General features: G+C 40.5%; 1 protein-coding gene across 6 annotated transcripts in view; it reads right to left on the bottom strand.

The window, feature by feature from the left end:
• Positions 1–12918, bottom strand: part of runx1t1 (RUNX1 partner transcriptional co-repressor 1) — a 111110-nt gene extending 98192 nt beyond the window's left edge. For 2 of the 6 annotated variants that reach the window (XM_038809064.1, XM_038809056.1), the window contains exon 1: positions 11504–12310. In XM_038809064.1, the coding sequence (XP_038664992.1) occupies positions 11504–11531 (28 nt within the window). In that variant the 5' untranslated portion in view covers positions 11532–12310. The other 4 variants (XM_038809059.1, XM_038809055.1, XM_038809061.1 and 1 more) reach the window with 4 other exon arrangements.
• Positions 12919–18571: the final 5653 nt, after the last annotated feature.

The raw sequence follows: 18571 nt of genomic DNA, 5'->3' as shown, positions 1-18571 counted from the left end.
TTGGAGAGGAGAGGTGAGGAAACACCAGAGAGGTGTCAGGGTCACGCAACAGAGTGGCACATGAGGCAGAGGAGTCAATCCGCCTGGTGTCTAATGAAGTGGTGCCAACATGTGCACATAGAGGTCTCCATGGGTATGGCAACAAGTGCCACGGAGAATCTGGTCCAGCAGAGAGCCCAGTTTCTGACAAAGGTGCACACAGATCTGCATTCCATCACTGTATCCATGGGTGAGTTTTTGCAGTGGCTACGTGAAAGGGGAACGGGATCTTCAACCTCCCTCCAGGAGTAAGGCAGGGCCCTCGGGTACCCAAATGGACAAGGAGCAGCTATTGAACATCCCTAGACTCTGGAAGGATGTTCAGCCCTTCCAAATTCTCCTTGCCTGTGATCCCTTCAGCTTTATCCTCTGTGACCACAGAAGGAGTAGCTGCCACACAGCAGGACAGCTAAAGTAAGCCAAGGCCCTCCACATCTCTGTTCCCCAAATGACACCTGCCAAGGTGATCCAACACAACAGGGAAAATTGGTCAGCAGGTTGCCTCCACCCCTTCTGTGGATGTCGAGTGAGCAACTGGAAGAAGTGGTAGGGAAACAAGATTAAGAAGTTTTGATTTCATATGTGGTTGCACGGTTTCATTGATAGTTAATCTTAGGTCACTTTTATAAATATAGTACACTTGCACTTAAATGAGATCTGATGTAGTTTATTTGTGATCTAGTCCTTAAACCTGTGCATATGTGCTACAACCCCAAGTAACCTCCCAGATTCAACATTTCACCTCCCTCCGGTTACCCTTCAACCCTCCCCTCGCCAGACTCCGTCCTGTGCAGGTGCACACCAAAAGTCCTGACATTGTGAGGAGCCTATCCTTGTGACAGTATATCTCCCATCCTGTCATTCTGTTGAGCCCCAGAATCTGCCCCTCCTTCCGTATCTCCTCCAACTACCCCCAGCGCTGCTTTATCCACCATTGTCGAACTCTCACCTTCCCACCCTAAAGACTCTCTCTGCTGCCTTTAACCCTCACATTTCTTTCCTGCCTTCAATTCCCCGAATATGCTCCCAGGACTCCTCAATTGACACTACAGATCACACCCTTAGAGCCCCTTTTCCCTCACTCCTGCCCAAGCCCATTCCTACCCATGCAAATCCCCATGCCCATGCCCATTCACGCTTGCAACTGCCCCCACTCCCTCGCCGCCTGCACTCCTGTGCCCCGCTCTAGGCCTCTGCACCCACCCCACCTCTTCATTTCTCTACTCACTGTCTAATTCCCATCCCCCCAGCACAGATCATCGCTCAATAGTACCTCCTTCAGTCTTCAATCTGCAGCTTGAAGATCTACCTCCTGAAAGAAACCACTATTTTGAAGCCAACCTTCATTGGCTATCCAATGCAAGGCTGGGCCAATTTGGTTTCGCTGAAGTTTTCAAGAAGGTCCACCACCTGGAAGGCTCTGCAGCTCCAACCACACACTGCTGCATGTGGTCTTCCAGAGTCACCATTCACTCGAGGCCTCCCGCCAATCTCCGCGAGCTGCCCCAGGCCTTCTTCAGGTAAGTGCCGACATTTGTATAGCAGACATGTTCTGGGCGAGTGTGGAAACCCTCTGGTCATGCAGATAATTGGGCAGGAAGTCAATTCCAGTTGGATCTTCATTTGCATTTCATTAACAGGATGCAAAACAGGTTTTCGCGAGCCTCTGGTGGGATTGACAACCCACCATTATAGACGGGAACACCGTCATTTCATGCCAGAGAGATACTAAATTTTCAGCTCCTACCACATTGGTCCTTGCCCACCCACCATTAAACCTGCTGTGAATGGGAACTGTAAAATTCCACCCATAGTTAGAATATTGAGAGTAGTTGCCCAAAATACAAAAATAGTTTAACCTCTCAGAATATTATTTGATTACTGCAGCACAACTAAACTGCATTCAAATCAATATTGTTCATTGAAATACACCATACATTTTTATCTTTCAACATAATGGACTACAAAAGCATGATCTTCCTTTATCTTATAATAAGTTTTTTGGCCCCAACAAAACACTCCTTTTTTGCCACACTGTCTACTACAAATTGTGAAAATATCTCCAAGATCAGTCCTAAGGACTCGTCCAGTTATGCATTCAAGAATAGTGAACACAGATGTATAAACCAAAATCTGAAAGTTATGCTTACAACAGAACAATTCAAGAATAATGCTTACAACACCTAGAAGCTAGGAGACAAACGATCAACAATAGCATCTGCATTGATAAAAAATAATGGGTGCAAACTGCAAAAGTATACAAAATTGCATTTATATAGCACCTTTAATGACCACAGCACATTTTAAGCACATTAAAGCCAATGCGGTACTTCTTGAAGTGTAATCCCTGTTGTAATGTAGAAATTTACCAGTCAATTTGCATACAGCAAGCTTGCACAAATAGCACTATGGTAATGAGTAGATAATCTGTTTTTCTGATGTTGATTGAGGGATAAGTATGGGCCAGGACACGAGAGATAGCTCTCTTTTTATATAATGCTTTGCACTGTTTTGCATCCACCCGAAAGGGCTAACAAAATGCCTCATCCAAAATATGAAAATTACCTGTATGTGGTAGCTAACTGAACAACCTCCACATAAACGAATCAAAAAAAGCTTGAGCTTTCCAAAAACATTAAAGAACAGACTAGGTTATACTGACTATTCACACCATTATAATAGCTGAGTCTTCTTTGCTCCATTTCTGCGGTAACGTAACAATGGAAAGACGGCAACTCCGAAAGAGTTATGAAGGATTTCAAGAGAGTAAACAATGAAAAATCATTCCCACTGGTTAGAAAATCATGAGGGTAAACATTGAAAGATTGTTTCCACTGGGTGGCAAATTGTTGGATGTCAGCTTGTGTTAGTTCATAGAGCCTTGTCTCTAAATCAGGCATTTGTGGATTCAAGCCCCATGATAATCCAGGTTCACGCTTCAGTTCAATACTTCAGATGTGCTGCATTACCAAAGGTGCTGTGTTGCAGGTGAGACCTTAAAGCCAAGTCAAATCTGCCTATTATGTGGGCAGAAATGAGTCCATGTACTATGTGACGAAGATCCCATGAAGAAATAATCCTAATGTTCTGGCCAACATTTCCTTTCGCAGCCAAAAACAGATCATCTTATCATAATTTAATTTTCTGTCAGTGAGAGTTTGCTGTGTGCAAATTGGCTTGTGTGTGAGTACATAATAATGATTGCACTGATTTGAAACACTTTGGTCTGAGAACATGAAAGGTGCTATAAAAAGCATTAGATTGTTCTTCCTTGAACAAGCGGGCATAGATGAACATTGTCATAAGTAGAGCAAAGAAGAATGTGGGATGATATTTTCCCATTCGAGGTTTATTCAACTGCAAGTGACTAGTGAGGCAGATTCTATGTCAAATGGTTTTAGAAATACACTTGAATGAGAATACATAATGGCGACAGAGCAGCAAAAAGGAATCAGAATAAATAACTGCAACACAGTTGCATCAAAACAGGAGCAACATGTTGAATGAGTCTTTTATGCCAGTTCCATGAGTTTAATATCTGGGACAAATAAAATACCACCTTGAGAGATAGTTTTACATATTGTAAAAGGCATAGCACCTCTCATGGCAAACATCAGGAAATATCCAAGACACTATAAATTACCAGTTTATAATGACAAATTCGGAGCAGTGTAATGCACAACTGTTGCAGTGCCGTTGCCAGCTCTCCAATATCCACCCACAATGCAAATGTGGCAAATTCCAGAGCACAAGAAATCAAAACAGATTGCTAAATTGCTTCAAGTAGCAACAATTTCACAATTTAACTGTAACTGAAATTATTTGTGGAATTGTCAAATTCTAATAAATAGCTAAAGGAATGAATCCCTCCTATCAATAATTTTGCCAAAAACCTCAATGTAGGCGCAAAACTAAATTTAGCAACTTGTGAAATTTCACCCCCAGGTTTTTTTACTTGAAAAACATTTTTGAAACTTTAAAAGATAAGTACAGTAGGCCATAACATGAACCAGATATTAGTCAGAAAATGCACATATTGAAATGTTATCATTCTGCCATACAACGGAATCACCATTTTTCTTACCAACTCTTCTGATAGAATGAAAGCCAAGAGCTGAATTTTGGTGGCAACATGGTGCCAGGCTTGGAGGTGGGAGGAAGGAAAACAGCAGGGTATTGCGGAAGACAGCGCCCTGATCTATTCCAGCTATTACAAAGGGGCAGGCTGGGAAGCGGGCCGGCTGTCCATTCCATGAGGCAGGTAGACAATTTACAAACGTAAAAGCCTCAATTTGGGGAAATTGTACAGCCTCTTGACCATTTTACCAGCAGCAACATCAGCCCCCCCCCCCCCCCCCCCCCCGACCCCACCCACTGGCCCCACGATACCCAGAGGCCATCAAACAGAGGCTCCATGCCACAAAGAGGTGCATTTGCAATCGCAGCCAAGACCGATCTAGCATGGAGTTTTTTCCCCTGCTCCAATTCACCTATAGATCTACATGCTAGATATTTTATTTTTAATTACTTGTGGCAGGCCAGTGATCTCGCATTCTCCAGCCTGCATAAGCAGCGCCCAACACCTATGAGTCGGGCTGTGTAGCTCTAGAGCTACTAGCTTTCTGATTGCTGCCTGCTTGTAGACCTTAATAGGAAGGCAAATTTGGAATCAGCCAATTAGCAGTCTAGCTCCTTGATGACTGTGACACCAGCCTCGCTGTCAACATTCCCATTATATCCCAAAGTCAGGGAAGTCTGCGGGAAAATTTGGCTCCATATGTTTATCTAGATTGAAACCCAAGTTTTTCTTACTATAAAGAAACAGCCTATCTTTTTTTTATAAAATGGTTCTTGTAGTTCTGACATTATGTAAAAAAAAGATGCCAACTGAGGACTTTTTATGACAGATGGTAATGTAATCAGTTGCATACACAAGATTTTTTTTTGATTGATTCCAACCATATGCTAAAATGTACTCATTTTGGAAAAGCTTTGCTTTGCCAGACAAGAGCTTTAAAACCGTCTGCACTATTATATATACTCACAATTTAGCTCTGATACATATACATATTGGCTGCACTAACACCAAATTGATTTTATTACAGGAATAAAATTGACAAAAATTGTACACACATTGTTATTTCTTATTCCATTAATATGAAGAATCTAGTCATTGACTGTGTCTGCAGCATACGGTGCTTAAACCATGAATACGTTTGCTTTGTGCAAAATTTTTCTCATCTGATTTCATCTGTGAGAGACTCTCCCTGGAGGATGGGAAGAGAGAACCAATTATATCCACAGGCTGACTTCTCAAAAAAAAATGAAGGCATCTGTTTCATGCCAACAACCTCCACATGCAAGAAAATATAACTTTGAAGGCATCTGCGTTCATGCTCGATAGTCACAGATCTTGGGCACCATTGTAATTGCCCAGCTGCAAACATGATTTTCTGATTTCATCTGCTGAGCATTTGACCATGAAAGCAATGTTGCAAACCAAGTTTTTAAAAGCCTTCGGGCAACTCAATACCAATTAAACACAAAAATATTGTAATTTTTCTTCTCCTGCTTTGGTCTGATGGATCCCACCAAACCTTCCTCCTTCTTTCATAACATTCCTACAAGTATTTTAATTGTACCTGTGCAGTTCATTGTTGTGCTGATTATTTTAAATTGCATTACTAATGCAATCAGTGGACTCGAGCAGCAAGCTAGCAAGGCATTACTGAGGCAAGTGCTCTCCAGCTCAGTGGAGTTTGCCATATTAGAGGGCACTTACTTTTCAAAATTGATTTTTCATATAGTGGGTTGCATTAATATTTTTCATCACCTTTCAATATCTCACATCTTTCACTTAATTTTGAAACAAAATCTTTTTATATCGTTAAATAAAACTGTACAAACTTTGTGAATGTGAAAATGCTTCTACCAGAAAAAAATTGGCAAACTTTTGTGAAATTACAGAATGTATAAGCTATTTAAAAGATAGAAAATCTTTTATTTTCCCAAACTGCAGATGAGAAAAGGAGCACCTATAATTGGAAACTTATAATATTTCTTGGGGATATTAGATTTCAGAATCAGCTGCTTTTATTCTTAGCTCCAATTGTGTTAAGTCACACAATTCAATAAAGTTGTGTTAAGGTACAGTAGGTGAATGCTATAAGACACACACAGCTCACATGCTTCCAATAAGGTACGTCAAGAGCAGAATCCATTTTAAAAACTGGAGCATTTGTGTGAACGCCACTTTAAAACTGAAACTAAATGAATAAATAATCCAGGTGCCAACTTGCAACCTCAGTATTGGCACAGTCAAATACATCATTTCAAACAAATGACAGTGGCATATAAAGAAATGTGCTGCCATTGCCTTCAGATTCTTTCCACGATTATCAATAATGGTACAAGAAAGATACCATGAAGTTACAAGTTACCATCAAGATTCTCAAAGGGTATACTTTGGCAATTTTGAAAACTTGAGCCATTTAAACCAATAAAAAGCACTTTATTTATAGGGGGATTCACTGCAATATTCAAAATGGAACAGATGTGTCAGTTTAGCAGAATAGCTCTTCAAACTTTGCACAAATTGAAAACAGAAAACGGATTGCTCTTTCTTTTATCACATTCATTTTCAATCGACACTTTTTAGCCTTGAAATAATTTGCACATGGCTTTCATCTCAGCAGCACCTGCTGATCAAACAGAAGCTAAACAATTTCATGAAAATCATACAAACCTCAGTCTCAAACATTCTTAAGTCATCCACATATCAACAATTACACGCCAGATAATTCAGACAGTCCAGGATTGCATTTGGCTTTAAATTTCCATCTTGGCTTTTATTGCATAATAAAATACAAGGAACAATTAAAGAAGCTTTAAATTGTTACAAGGTGGTATATTTGTATCTTGAGTAATGTAATACCCTTGTTTAAATAATAACCCCCAAGGAAGAATCTGCAAACATCAAATGGGTTTTCTAAGGACATAAAAGGTCAGTTACAGCAATATTTGTGTACTGTAACCAGTGAGATCCTAAAATATCTCACCACACACCGAGCTAGTCACAAATACAAAATGTCAATATGCACAGAAGTAATGGTTCCTATTTTCTCAACGTATTGACAAGTTACAATTCTTTCCTAAAATACACACACTTACTCCATGCAAATAAAAGATCCCAATTAATCTTTACCCCATTCTATTTTTTGAATTGGAATAAACCCAGATATAAATATTTTTACATGTTTTGTACGATGTTAGTGCACTGTTACCTATATTTAAACAAATCCACACCAGTCTCTTCAGCTTCACTCGCAGACAATATAACAGAGCGAGTGCTATCAAATGTATGCCATCAAAAATAAAAGACAAAGGCTTTCTGCCTCTTCATTCAAGAGCTTTATTGGTTTTCTGTGAGAGGCAAGACTATTTTCAGGCAATTTACACATAATGAAATAGCAAATCAAGTCATTACCCTGACCATATTCTTTAGTATTCTAATGGTTATAAAACCACATCAATAAATAATCCTTTGTTCTCCATTATCATCTCCCAGTACTTAGTTCTACACTATAGAAAGCAGTCGAGATGGAATGCTAAACCCAATTAAAGATAACGACTCTGGTAATCTCACCTTTAGAAGACCTGCAGAAATGGTTTAGGCGATGTCAGATACTGTCAAGACCAGGAATGATACCTAACCTTGTCAAAAGGCAGCTTTTCTTCAGTGTTAATCTTTAAATGTAAATTCACTGCCAGCAAGAGGAGCAGCAGATAACAGGTTACATCTTCACTCCCAGCCTTATCGACTTATGCATCTCCTCCAAATACTGAAAGCACCTATTCATGGAGATTACCTTCTGGCAGAGTGCACACCAGCACAACGGGTTTGTATTCATTAAACACACTTCCTCGGCTTATCTAAAATAAAAGGCTCGTCATGATGGCACATTGTGTGTGAAGGGAAGGCAATGTGCATTAGAGTGATTACAATATCAGCTCAGCCCAGATGGATCCAGGAAAATAAACAGAGGGTGTGTGAGAAGTTAATTGGCAACTCAAAGGGAAAACACGGACTGAGGATTATAGAAAATGGACTCCCGGCCAACTGCAGCCGGGCAGGACACCTGTCACCTGGTGGAAAGCTGCTCAAATTGTGAGAGCAAATTGCCGTAATGTGAGTGGAAAAGCAGAACTGTAATAAAAAAGGAGCTGATGAAAAGCTTGGCACCGCTATGAATATGGTAGATAAAAGAGGTCTGTCACAAATCCTCAACTAATCCAATAACACGGAAGCCTCATTGATATGACTGTGGACATGACAGACTAAAATAATATTCAACTGAAAAAACTGACCTTGTGAGAACAGCTTTTCCCCAGACAAATTATTTCCTTGAATTTTAGGATTACAGTAGCAGCTTTTATTATAAGAAGCTTTTGCTTGTATTGCCAAAAACATTAACCTCAAAATGGAATGAGCATCAAAAATATTAATGTAGCTATCATACGACCACATTGCGCTTTACTGAAAACAAATATGCCCATCCTAAATATTCAGTTTCTAGAAGTGTTGGAGTAATCATCGACAGCAAATACTCATATTTCATTTCTTTGACCCTAATCTATAATTAGTGTGGACTGACAGGTGCAAGCCCTCTACACTTGCAGATGGCTGCTGAAGTTGGGCAAAGTGACTTGTTCTGTTTAAAGACCATGTACATAACCCTATCAAAACTTAGTATGTACAATAAACCATAACAAATTAAACTGATGTTTCCTTAATTATATTACCACCAAACACAAAACCTAACCAATATGCAGTTAAAAGGTATATAAATCAAATTTAAAATAATGTAGTAATATTAAAATAATCATTGGTGTGGTTTAATCATAGAAAACATATATACCCTCATTTAATGAAGTATAAAAATATGAACATTGGATAAAATTTGCAATAGCATGTCATCATTATTAAAGCTTAACCAACGATCAATGTTAATTTCTGTGCCTATAATTTATTTCCTGATCAGAACTCAAATAGTTGCATACAGGATCTACTCCATAGATACCTATATTGTATAGCGACTGAGGCAGCAAAATGTTTTGAAGATATATCTTTCTGAAAAAGTGGTAAATGTCAAATAGTATATTCACAAGTATAATCCTGGAGCCAATGTTATATTGCTATTTTCTGAAAAAGCACCAATTCCAACACTTATTTTCACTAGGGGATGCTGTTCCTTCTCCTTCCTATAGTAAATTCTGGACCCTATGACATCATTGTACTCTGCACTGGCTCATAACATGCAGTATTTACATGCATCAATATTCTGTTCAGTGTTATATGGCACAACTAGAGTTCCAGCAAACTACAGCCATGCAATTGGATCCAAAATACAATGCAGGATGCACAAGAAATGTTAGCTTCCCCCTCTCAGGGGAAGAACATCAATTCTTTGATTCATTTCTTCAAGCAACAGTTTTTGGTGGATCAACTATTGATATTTAGCATTTTATAAAATGTTATATAATTCATAAATTTATGATAAGACTAAAGCAAATTTTCCTGCAATTAGATCTCACACTTATGAAAGAAAGACAATAAAGGATTGCTGCTGATGTGTTAAGATTTTTGTCCCATATGCAATAATTTCTTGAATTGAACAGTTGAGTAATTAAATTAGTGTAGGAATTGTCACATCCAGAGGATGAAATAATCACACCTCTGGCATAAAGGCCACAATCAAATTTTATTTTTAAATAGTGTACGCTCTTTAAATATAATATAAATGTATATATATTTCAGGTAATAGCATTTAACCTCATTGATATGACTGTGGATGCGACAGACTAAAATAACATTTTTTCTGGAAGACCAAACTATTAATTTTTATATCGCTGTGACCCACCATCCAGGAAAACAGAAACAAACTTCATTGAAATGTTTCAGGATACAACAGGTGGGAAACAGGCTTCCTGTCCAAAACCCCCAGAAATATACTTGGAAAGAATTCCAATGCTAGAACTCTCAATGAAAATTGTTATATTATTCTTATTTACAAAATAGGTGAAATTGTGTTAATTTACGCAAGGCTTTGATTAGGCCAAATTAAACAAAAAAAATTGAATCTGTAACTAGTCGAGAATTACAAAATAAGTATTCTCTAAATTTAAATGTCATGTTCTGGTAACACATATCTAATATATATTAATGAAAATATGCCCCTGATTTTTATACAAACTAATGTTCAAATTTTGCCAAACCTCAATTACTTATCCACATGTATCACCTGCTCATGATCAAGAGAACTAGCCTCCCCAAACATACAAGTTCTAAGTCACCTTTTATTTAACTGATAAGGCATCTTGATCACAGCACATGACAAGTTCCCACAGAACAAAGACCAAGCTTTTCAATTGAAATCCGAAGCTCAAAACAATATATTAACCTTCTATTTAACAACCAAAAGATCTCCATTAATGAACTGCATTGGGAAAATCATGAAAGTGAATCAAAAAGATGAAACTGTCAATTGTGACAGCTAATGTTTTCAAATGCAAAACTGCAGATGCCAACTTTCTTTCAGTTTAAGCTGCTCACAAGTGATGCAGTCACTAAGAATCTTAATGAATCGGGCTTTGCATTGAATGCTCTGCATTTGGAACACATCTCTTGTATAAGGGGAAAACAGGATTTGACAGGAAAGGGTGGTCAGAGCTGACTGCCCTGCAACTCACTCTCCAGGTTGAGCCATTTTCTCTATTGCCCTTTCTGTTATTGCTATATCGCATAAGTGTAGCCATTTCAAAACAAAGCCAGATGTAGAGCTTCCTAGATAACAGGATTAAGTGCCAAAAATAGACCAACAAAAGCCCATCAGCGAGCAAGTTAAATAGTAGTTAATAGATCGAATCACTACAAAGATCAGACGAATTAATTGAGGATGCCAACATCATATCCCGTCATGCTTCCAAGCAAATGGACCTTCTGATTTTTGGAAAATTCAAATATGAATGAGACATTTTGATTTGACAGAAGGAGGAAGGTCAAGTGAAGACCCTGATTGTTAGAGGTAATTAATCTAACAGTGCACAATCCTGCTCAGTCTGACTAGACGCCAGACGATGTGTAAGCTTCTTAAATATAGTTTGCTATACAATTTCACAATTACACAATCAATATCTGGTGTCTTATTGCCTCTTTCTTCAAATAACTGGATGAATGGTGTCAACTTACAAGCATCGAATGCATTCTTTAATTCAGATTCATGCAAATATGCTCACGAAATTGATTAAAACAAATGTCACATCTCCAAAAACAACACCCACACCGTCGTTACCATTGCAGCTCGCTTAAGGAACAACTTGCTGCAAAGATAGAAGTGCTGTAAATTAATACGGAGGGGGAGGGGATATCAGTAATAGCAGAGCAAATGCTGCGAATCACACTTACTTTGATAAGATCCAGAGATTCCAACCATTCGCCTATTTATTAAATTATAGAAGTTCCAGAGCTCGGCCACACACAGAAAAAAAACTGAGAGGAAGGAATGCAAGTTTCTCCCTGCAGCCAGGCAGATCCGTCAGCGCCAAAGCAAAAAATGCTGCAAACTTCTGATCTCCCCAACAAGAAGGGCTGACAATGTAAACTTCAGGGATAAGGAGAGGGCAAGAAAACACGAGCGAGTTCTCCCTTCAGATATTTGCAGGCCCCCAGGATCACGATCCTCACGATGTCAGAAGACAGACTGCAGACGGCCGCCCTCCATGGATGTGCACGGCCGGAGAGATAGTCTCGTTTTAACAGCTCCCAGTTGAAATGAGGAGAGTCCTTCCTGTGTGTCTGAGAGGCAGCCTGGACTCTGGAGCGGGTTACTCACTGCCCAGGTGCAGAGTGGGTGGGGTTTAGCCAGGGGGGAGTTGAAAGAGGTAGAGCAGACATCTGTGTGCTGAGGGGGTCAGGAGGTCAAGTATATGTTAACAATAAGCTGGCAGAGTGTCTCTCTCGCTCTCTCTGCGAGCTGTGCGTGCAGCTTGATCTCTGGTGCTGCTTTCCCCCCCACAAGCCCGGCTGCCGAGAGCTCAGTGGGGAAGGGCTGCTGCTGCATTCGGGCTTTCAAACACTTTCCTTCTCTGCTGCCATCTGCTCCAGCCCCGAGAGCTCCTGGCTTCTCTCCCTGTGTCTTATCGCGATCTGCTATTTAAAAACGGGACTTCCAGAACCCAGCTACACTGAAATCTGCATCATAACCACCCCCACCCTCTCTAGCTGGCTTCTTTCCAGCCTCTTCGGTTTATTTCCCCTCTCCCCCTCCCTCTGTCTCCCTAACATTCAGCTCGAGCCAAACCATACGAAACACAGCTGCGCCAATGCTACATGTTCCGTTCTGATTTTTGCATGCACAATAAATACAACGTACGGTCTTTTACAACACGAAACCTGACCTGACCCTAAATCGTACTCAATGCCCTCTCGATGTAGGAGACGCGGGTCATTTGCACAGTACCTCAGCTGCATGGGACAGATGCAGAATTCCACCAAGGTGCATTGACTCTGAAAGCTGGTCCTGGGTTATTCTTTCAGCCAGCAGGGCCGCAAGCTGGCGCGGTTTTGCCGTTCGCCGCGCCCGGCTCTGGGTGTCTGCACACAGGATGCGGCGCTCGCCCCGCCTGCCAGGGGAAGCCGTTGCCCTCGCAGATCCAGGCGCTCACTCCCCACCTGCTGGGCTCTGCCACCTGCTCCAAAAACAACAAGAAAATAACACCCGTTGCTGCCAACTCGGGTCCATCTATCCAGACAATACTGTTCACAACACAAGGGGCCAAACCCTCCAGCTGAACTGACACTGACTTTAACTGCTGCCTCCAGGTTCTGAAGGTACCACACTCCCAGTCCTCCACATACTTTTAAAGTGTTATGTCTCCTGGTGCACCTCGGCAATACCTCCCAAACCAAACAGCAATTTTAAATTGCACTGTGCATTTGTAGGTGATAGTCAATAAACAAAAAGGCATGGGGTGGAACATGCGGTACTGAATAGGCTATCGATTTTAAAGAACTGAATGGGGAGGGGGGGGGGGGTAACATATAAGGGAGATGCTCCCTCCCCAAGATGGATTTCTATCCCATATTACTCAGAAAAGATTGTTTAATCCTTATGAAGCAGCGTGAATTCTCATTAATTGTCTACGGTTATAATAACAGTACTTCAAAAAGAGTGGGATATAAACAGACAGTTGGTGCTCTTTCTATACTGCACGTGTAACAAGGAAGGAATGTTAAAAGTGAATAATTTAACATTTGCTTTTTGATGAATACACACCTGTCAATTGTAGACGGTTTGTTTGCCATCACATTGCAACGACTTGCTACAGATACAGGATACATGTTATATAATACCTCCTGGTATAAAGTTTTATTTAAAATCGTACAACCTAATATATTCAGATGCAACATACTTGCTGCCTGACCTAAATAATCATTCATTTAAGCATATTCAATATTGAGATTTTTAGTTGCAGAATATTTGTATTTTATAAATGGCAAATGGTATATATATGATATTACTTTTAGTGGTCTTTTTGTAAATCAGATAACCATGACATTCTAGTTATTCGTTGAATATTTTATTGAGGATTAGTAAATTTCAAAAATCTGTTAAAAACAGGGCTATTATAACCATGGAGGATTGATTAATACTCAGAATGAGACGCTTTTCTCTGTAACTTCAGATGGAGTGAAATTATGAACACATTTCTAACAATGGCATGGTGGCACAGTGGTTAGCACTAATGCGTCACAGTACCAGGTTCCAATCTAGCCTTGGGTGATTGTGTGGAGTTTGTGTGGGTATCCTCCGGGTGCTCCAGTTTCCTCCCACAGACCAAAGATGTGCAGGTTAGTCGGATTTGCCATTCTAAATGACACCTTAGTGTCCAAAGGTTAGGTGAGGTTACAGATTTGCAGGGTAGTGGACCTAGGTAGGGTGCTTCTTCAGAGGGTCAGTGCAGATTCAATGGGTTGAATGGTCTCCTCCTGCACTGTAGGGATTCTATGATTCTATAAACACATTTGCAAAATTGCTATACCTAGAGTACTGAAGAATTTATTTAAGGTGCCTTTTATCTCTGGCCAGCTGCCATCAGCAAATATTTGAAACACCAATTTTGGTTGATGCATTCAACTTAGCTGTTAATATTTTTACCAATGTGAAATTGAACCATAGACCAAGAGAATTCCAGGTTCCATTCTTGTTTGGTGTTCTGTTATATTTCAACCAGGACAGCAGTAGGGCTGGTGATAAACCAGTGGCCATGGTTCGAGTGAAGTTGAGCCATCAGTCAATAGGTGTGCTCCTAGTTGGTATCCAACAATCCTTCTTGGAAATTTTACATATGGTGACCGTTAAAATTTTTGAGTCTTTTCTACTGTTATCATAGAGTTTTTCAGCTCTCGCATCTGAAATGATTCCCAGGCCAAACCCAAACTCTAAATAACTTCAAAATTGCTGAACCAATAGATTAAGGATGAAATACCAGACAAGATATCAGGAGAACTGACTGTGGTTTGTAATATTGTGTTGTGAATTTTTTGTCCACTGAAGGAATATTAGTACACTATGAGCAAATTAATCCCTATTATTTCATGAGTTTGTTTCAAGACCCTGCTGCACTGAAATAAAACAGAAAATGCTGCAAATACTCAATAGGTCAGTCATATTTGTGGAGAGAGAAAAACAGAGTCAATGTTTCAGGTTGTGATCTTTCATCAGAACCCCCTCCACTGAAACTGCTGAATGATCCCACGAGTGTTATTTATCCTCCGCTATCTCACTAAGGTGGACATTTTTCATGAGTAAAGAGGGAGTACCTGCAAGTTCTGGCCGTGAAGTAGTTTATGGACTAATTGGCAAAATACCTCAGAGAGTTCATTCAAGGAATGCATTCTGGCAGTTTTCTAGAACAGTATTATAAGGAATCAGTCATGAAACAGGTTATCTTAGATCCAGTAATGCACAATTAGCCATAATTAAATTGTGATTGTTACAGTAAAGGAGCTTTGGGAAAGAGTGGTCATACTATAACTGAAATCCATATTAAGTTTGAGAGTGGTATGTTTTGGCGGCACGGTAGCACAGTGGTTGGCACTGTTGCTTCACAGCGCCAGGGCCCCAGGTTCGATTCCCAGCTTGGGTCACTGTCTGTGCAGAGTCCGTACGTTCTCCCCATGTCTGCGTGGTTTTCTCTGCGTGCTCCGGTTTCCTCCCGCAGTCCAAAGATGTGCAGGTTAGGTAGATTGGCTATTCTAAATTGTCCTTAATGTCAAAAATGATTAGGTGGGCAGCATAGTGGAACAGTGGATAGCACTGCTGCCTCACAGTGCCAAGGTCCCAGGTTCGATCCCGGCTCTGAGTCACTGTCCATGTGGAGTTTGCACATTCTCCCCGTGTTGCGTGAGCTTCGCCCCCACAACCCAAAGATTAAGGGCAGCACGGTAGCATGGTGGTTAGCATAAATGCTTCACAGCTCCAGGGTCCCAGGTTCGATTCCCGGCTGGGTCACTGTCTGTGCGGAGTCTGCACGTCCTCCCCGTGTGTGCGTGGGTTTCCTCCGGGTACTCCGGTTTCCTCCCACAGTCCGAAGATGTGTGGGTTAGGTGGATTGGCCATGCTAAATTGCCCGTAGTGTCCTAATAAGTAAGGTTAAGGGGGGGGTTGTTGGGTTACGGGTATAGGGTGGATATTAAAGCATGCCGCTGTTCAGAAAGACTTGGGTGTGCTAGTGCATGAGTCACAGAAGGTTGGTTTACAAGTGCAACAGGTGATTAAGAAGGCAAATGGAATTTTGTCCTTCATTGCTAGAGGGATGGAGTTTAAGACTAGGGAGGTTATGTTGCAATTGTATAAGGTGTTAGTGCGGCCACACCTGGAGTATTGTGTTCAGTTTTGGTCTCCTTACTTGAGAAAGGACGTACTGGCGCTGGAGGGTGTGCAGAGGAGATTCACTAGGTTAATCCCAGAGCTGAAGGGGTTGGATTATGAGGAGAGGTTGAGTAGACTGGGACTGTACTCGTTGGAATTTAGAAGGATGAGGGGGGATCTTATAGAAACATTTAAAATTATGAAGGGAATAGATAGGATAGATGCGGGCAGGTTGTTTCCACTGGCGGGTGACAGCAGAACTAGGCGGCATAGCCTCAAAATAAGGGGAAGTACATTTAGGACTGAGTTTAGGAGGAACTTCTTCACCCAAAGGGTTGTGAATCTATGTTATTCCTTGCCCAGTGAAGCAGTTGAGGCTCCTTCATTACATGTTTTTAAGGTAAAGATAGATAGTTTTTTGAAGAATAAAGGGATTAAGGGTTATGGTGTTCGGGCCGGAAAGTGGACCTGAGTCCACAAAAGATCAGCCATGATCTAATTGAATGGCGGAGCAGGCTCGAGGGGCCAGATGGCCTACTCCTGCTCCTAGTTCTTATGTTCTTATGTGGGTTTGAGTAGGGTGATAGTTGCTCTGCACAACATCAAGGGCCGAAGGGCCTGTTCTGTGCTGTACTATTCTATGTGCAGGTTAGGTGGATTGGCCACGCTAAATTGCCCCTTAATTGGAAAAAATGAATTGGGTACTGTAAATTAAAAAAATAGAAAAAAAATTGTTAGGTGGGGTTGGGTTACAGGGATACGGTGGAGTTGTGGGCTCAAGTAGGGTGCTCTTTCCAAGGGCCGGTGCTAACCTGATGGGCTGGATAACCTCCTTCTGCACTGTACATTCAATGTAAATCCAAAGTTAGAGCTTTAAATTTGTACAAACCAATTTAACATTTATGAGTATGAGATAAATGAGGAAATTAGATTAAAATATATGATGTTATATAAAGAGTGGCAAATATTTCAAGAAAAACTTAATAATTCTTAATTTATATACATTTCCTTGAAGAATAAATCTTTAGAGGAAAAATAGTATAGCCATAGCTAACTAGAGATTTTAAGGGTAGCCTTGGATTAAACGGGGGAAAAAAATCATACCATGTTGCTAAAAAGAATAATAAAACTGAGAATTGAGTGGGGTGGTAATAAATATCAGCAAAGGATGATCAAGAAATTATAAAGCAGGGTAAAATAGGTGTAAACTAGCAAAAACATGTAAAGCAGATCATAGAAGTATGATCTATGATCAAAGGAAGAAATTAGTGAAAGTAAACGTGGGTTACTTAGAGGCAGAGACTGGTGAATTTATAATGGAGAGTCAGGAAATGGCAGGGGCAATAAACACATTTTCAGTCTGTCTTCAAAAACATCATAAATTGTGAAACTGCAAGAGTATATTGTGTTTGGGTATCTCGAAGCAATCAATATTTGTAAAATAAAAAGGTACGGCAAAAATTAATAGGACCGAAAACTGACAGATATCCTGATGACTTACATCCTCGGTTTGTAAAAGAGATGGCTGCTGACAGTGGCTATGATGTTCCAGAATTTCCTGGATTCTAAAGAGTCCCATCGATTTGAAGGTAAAAATGCAATCCACTGATTAAGACAGGAGGGAGAGACGAAACAAGGAACTATAGTCTACTTAATTTGGCATCAGTCATTGGGAAAATTCTGGAATTAAGGACATGGTAACAGGGCACTTGGAAAATCACAATATAGTTAGGCAGAGACAGCAGGCTTTTATGAAAGGGAAATCATGTTTGATAAATCTTTTAGCTTTTTAAATGTATAACTGTGTAGATAATGGAGAACCAGTGGAGGTAGTATATTTGGCTTTTTAGATGGCATGCCTTGCAGATGACGCAACAACTATTCACTTGATTGAGTTGAGGGATGAGAAGGTTATCCTACAAGGAGAGATTGAATAGAGTGGTCGAAATTCAATGAATGAAATTTTTAGAAGGCTTATGATGGTGGATGCTGAGAGGCTGTTTCTCTTGGCTGAAGATTTTGGAAAAGAGGTCACACTTTCAGGATAAGGGGTTGGCTATCTAAGAGATGAGGAGAAAATATCTTTGGGATTCGCTATCCCAGAGAGCAGTGGATGCTCAGTCATTGAGTAAATTTAAAATTGAGATTGATAGATATTTGGGTATTAAGGGGATCAAGGGAGATAAGGATAGGTTAGAAAAGTAGTGTTGCTATGTAGATTCAGTCATTATTTTTTTGAATGATGAAACAGGCTGAATGACCTCCTCCTACTTTTCTCTTTTGTGTCCTAAAGATGGGTGGCACAGTAGCACAGTGGTTCGCACTGCTGCCTCACAGCACCAAGGACCTGGGTTCAATTCCAGCCTTGAGTGTAGCCTTTGGGTTGTTTGCACATTCTCCCTGTGTCTGCGTGGGATTCCTCTGTGTGCTCTGGTTTCCTCCCACAGTCCAAATATGTGTGGTTAGGTGGATTGGCCATACTAAGTTGCCCCTTAGCGTCCAACATTGTGCAAGTTAGATGGGGTTACAGGGATAGGGCAGGGGAGTGGGCCTAGGTGGGGTGCTCTTTTGACTTGATGAGCCAAATGGCCTCCTTCTGC

This window comes from Scyliorhinus canicula, chromosome 10, assembly GCF_902713615.1.
Source record: "Scyliorhinus canicula chromosome 10, sScyCan1.1, whole genome shotgun sequence".
Taxonomy (NCBI): Eukaryota; Metazoa; Chordata; class Chondrichthyes; order Carcharhiniformes; family Scyliorhinidae; genus Scyliorhinus; species Scyliorhinus canicula.
The sequence above is the reverse complement of the archived record's forward strand: the minus strand, read 5'-3'. Positions and strand labels throughout refer to the sequence as shown.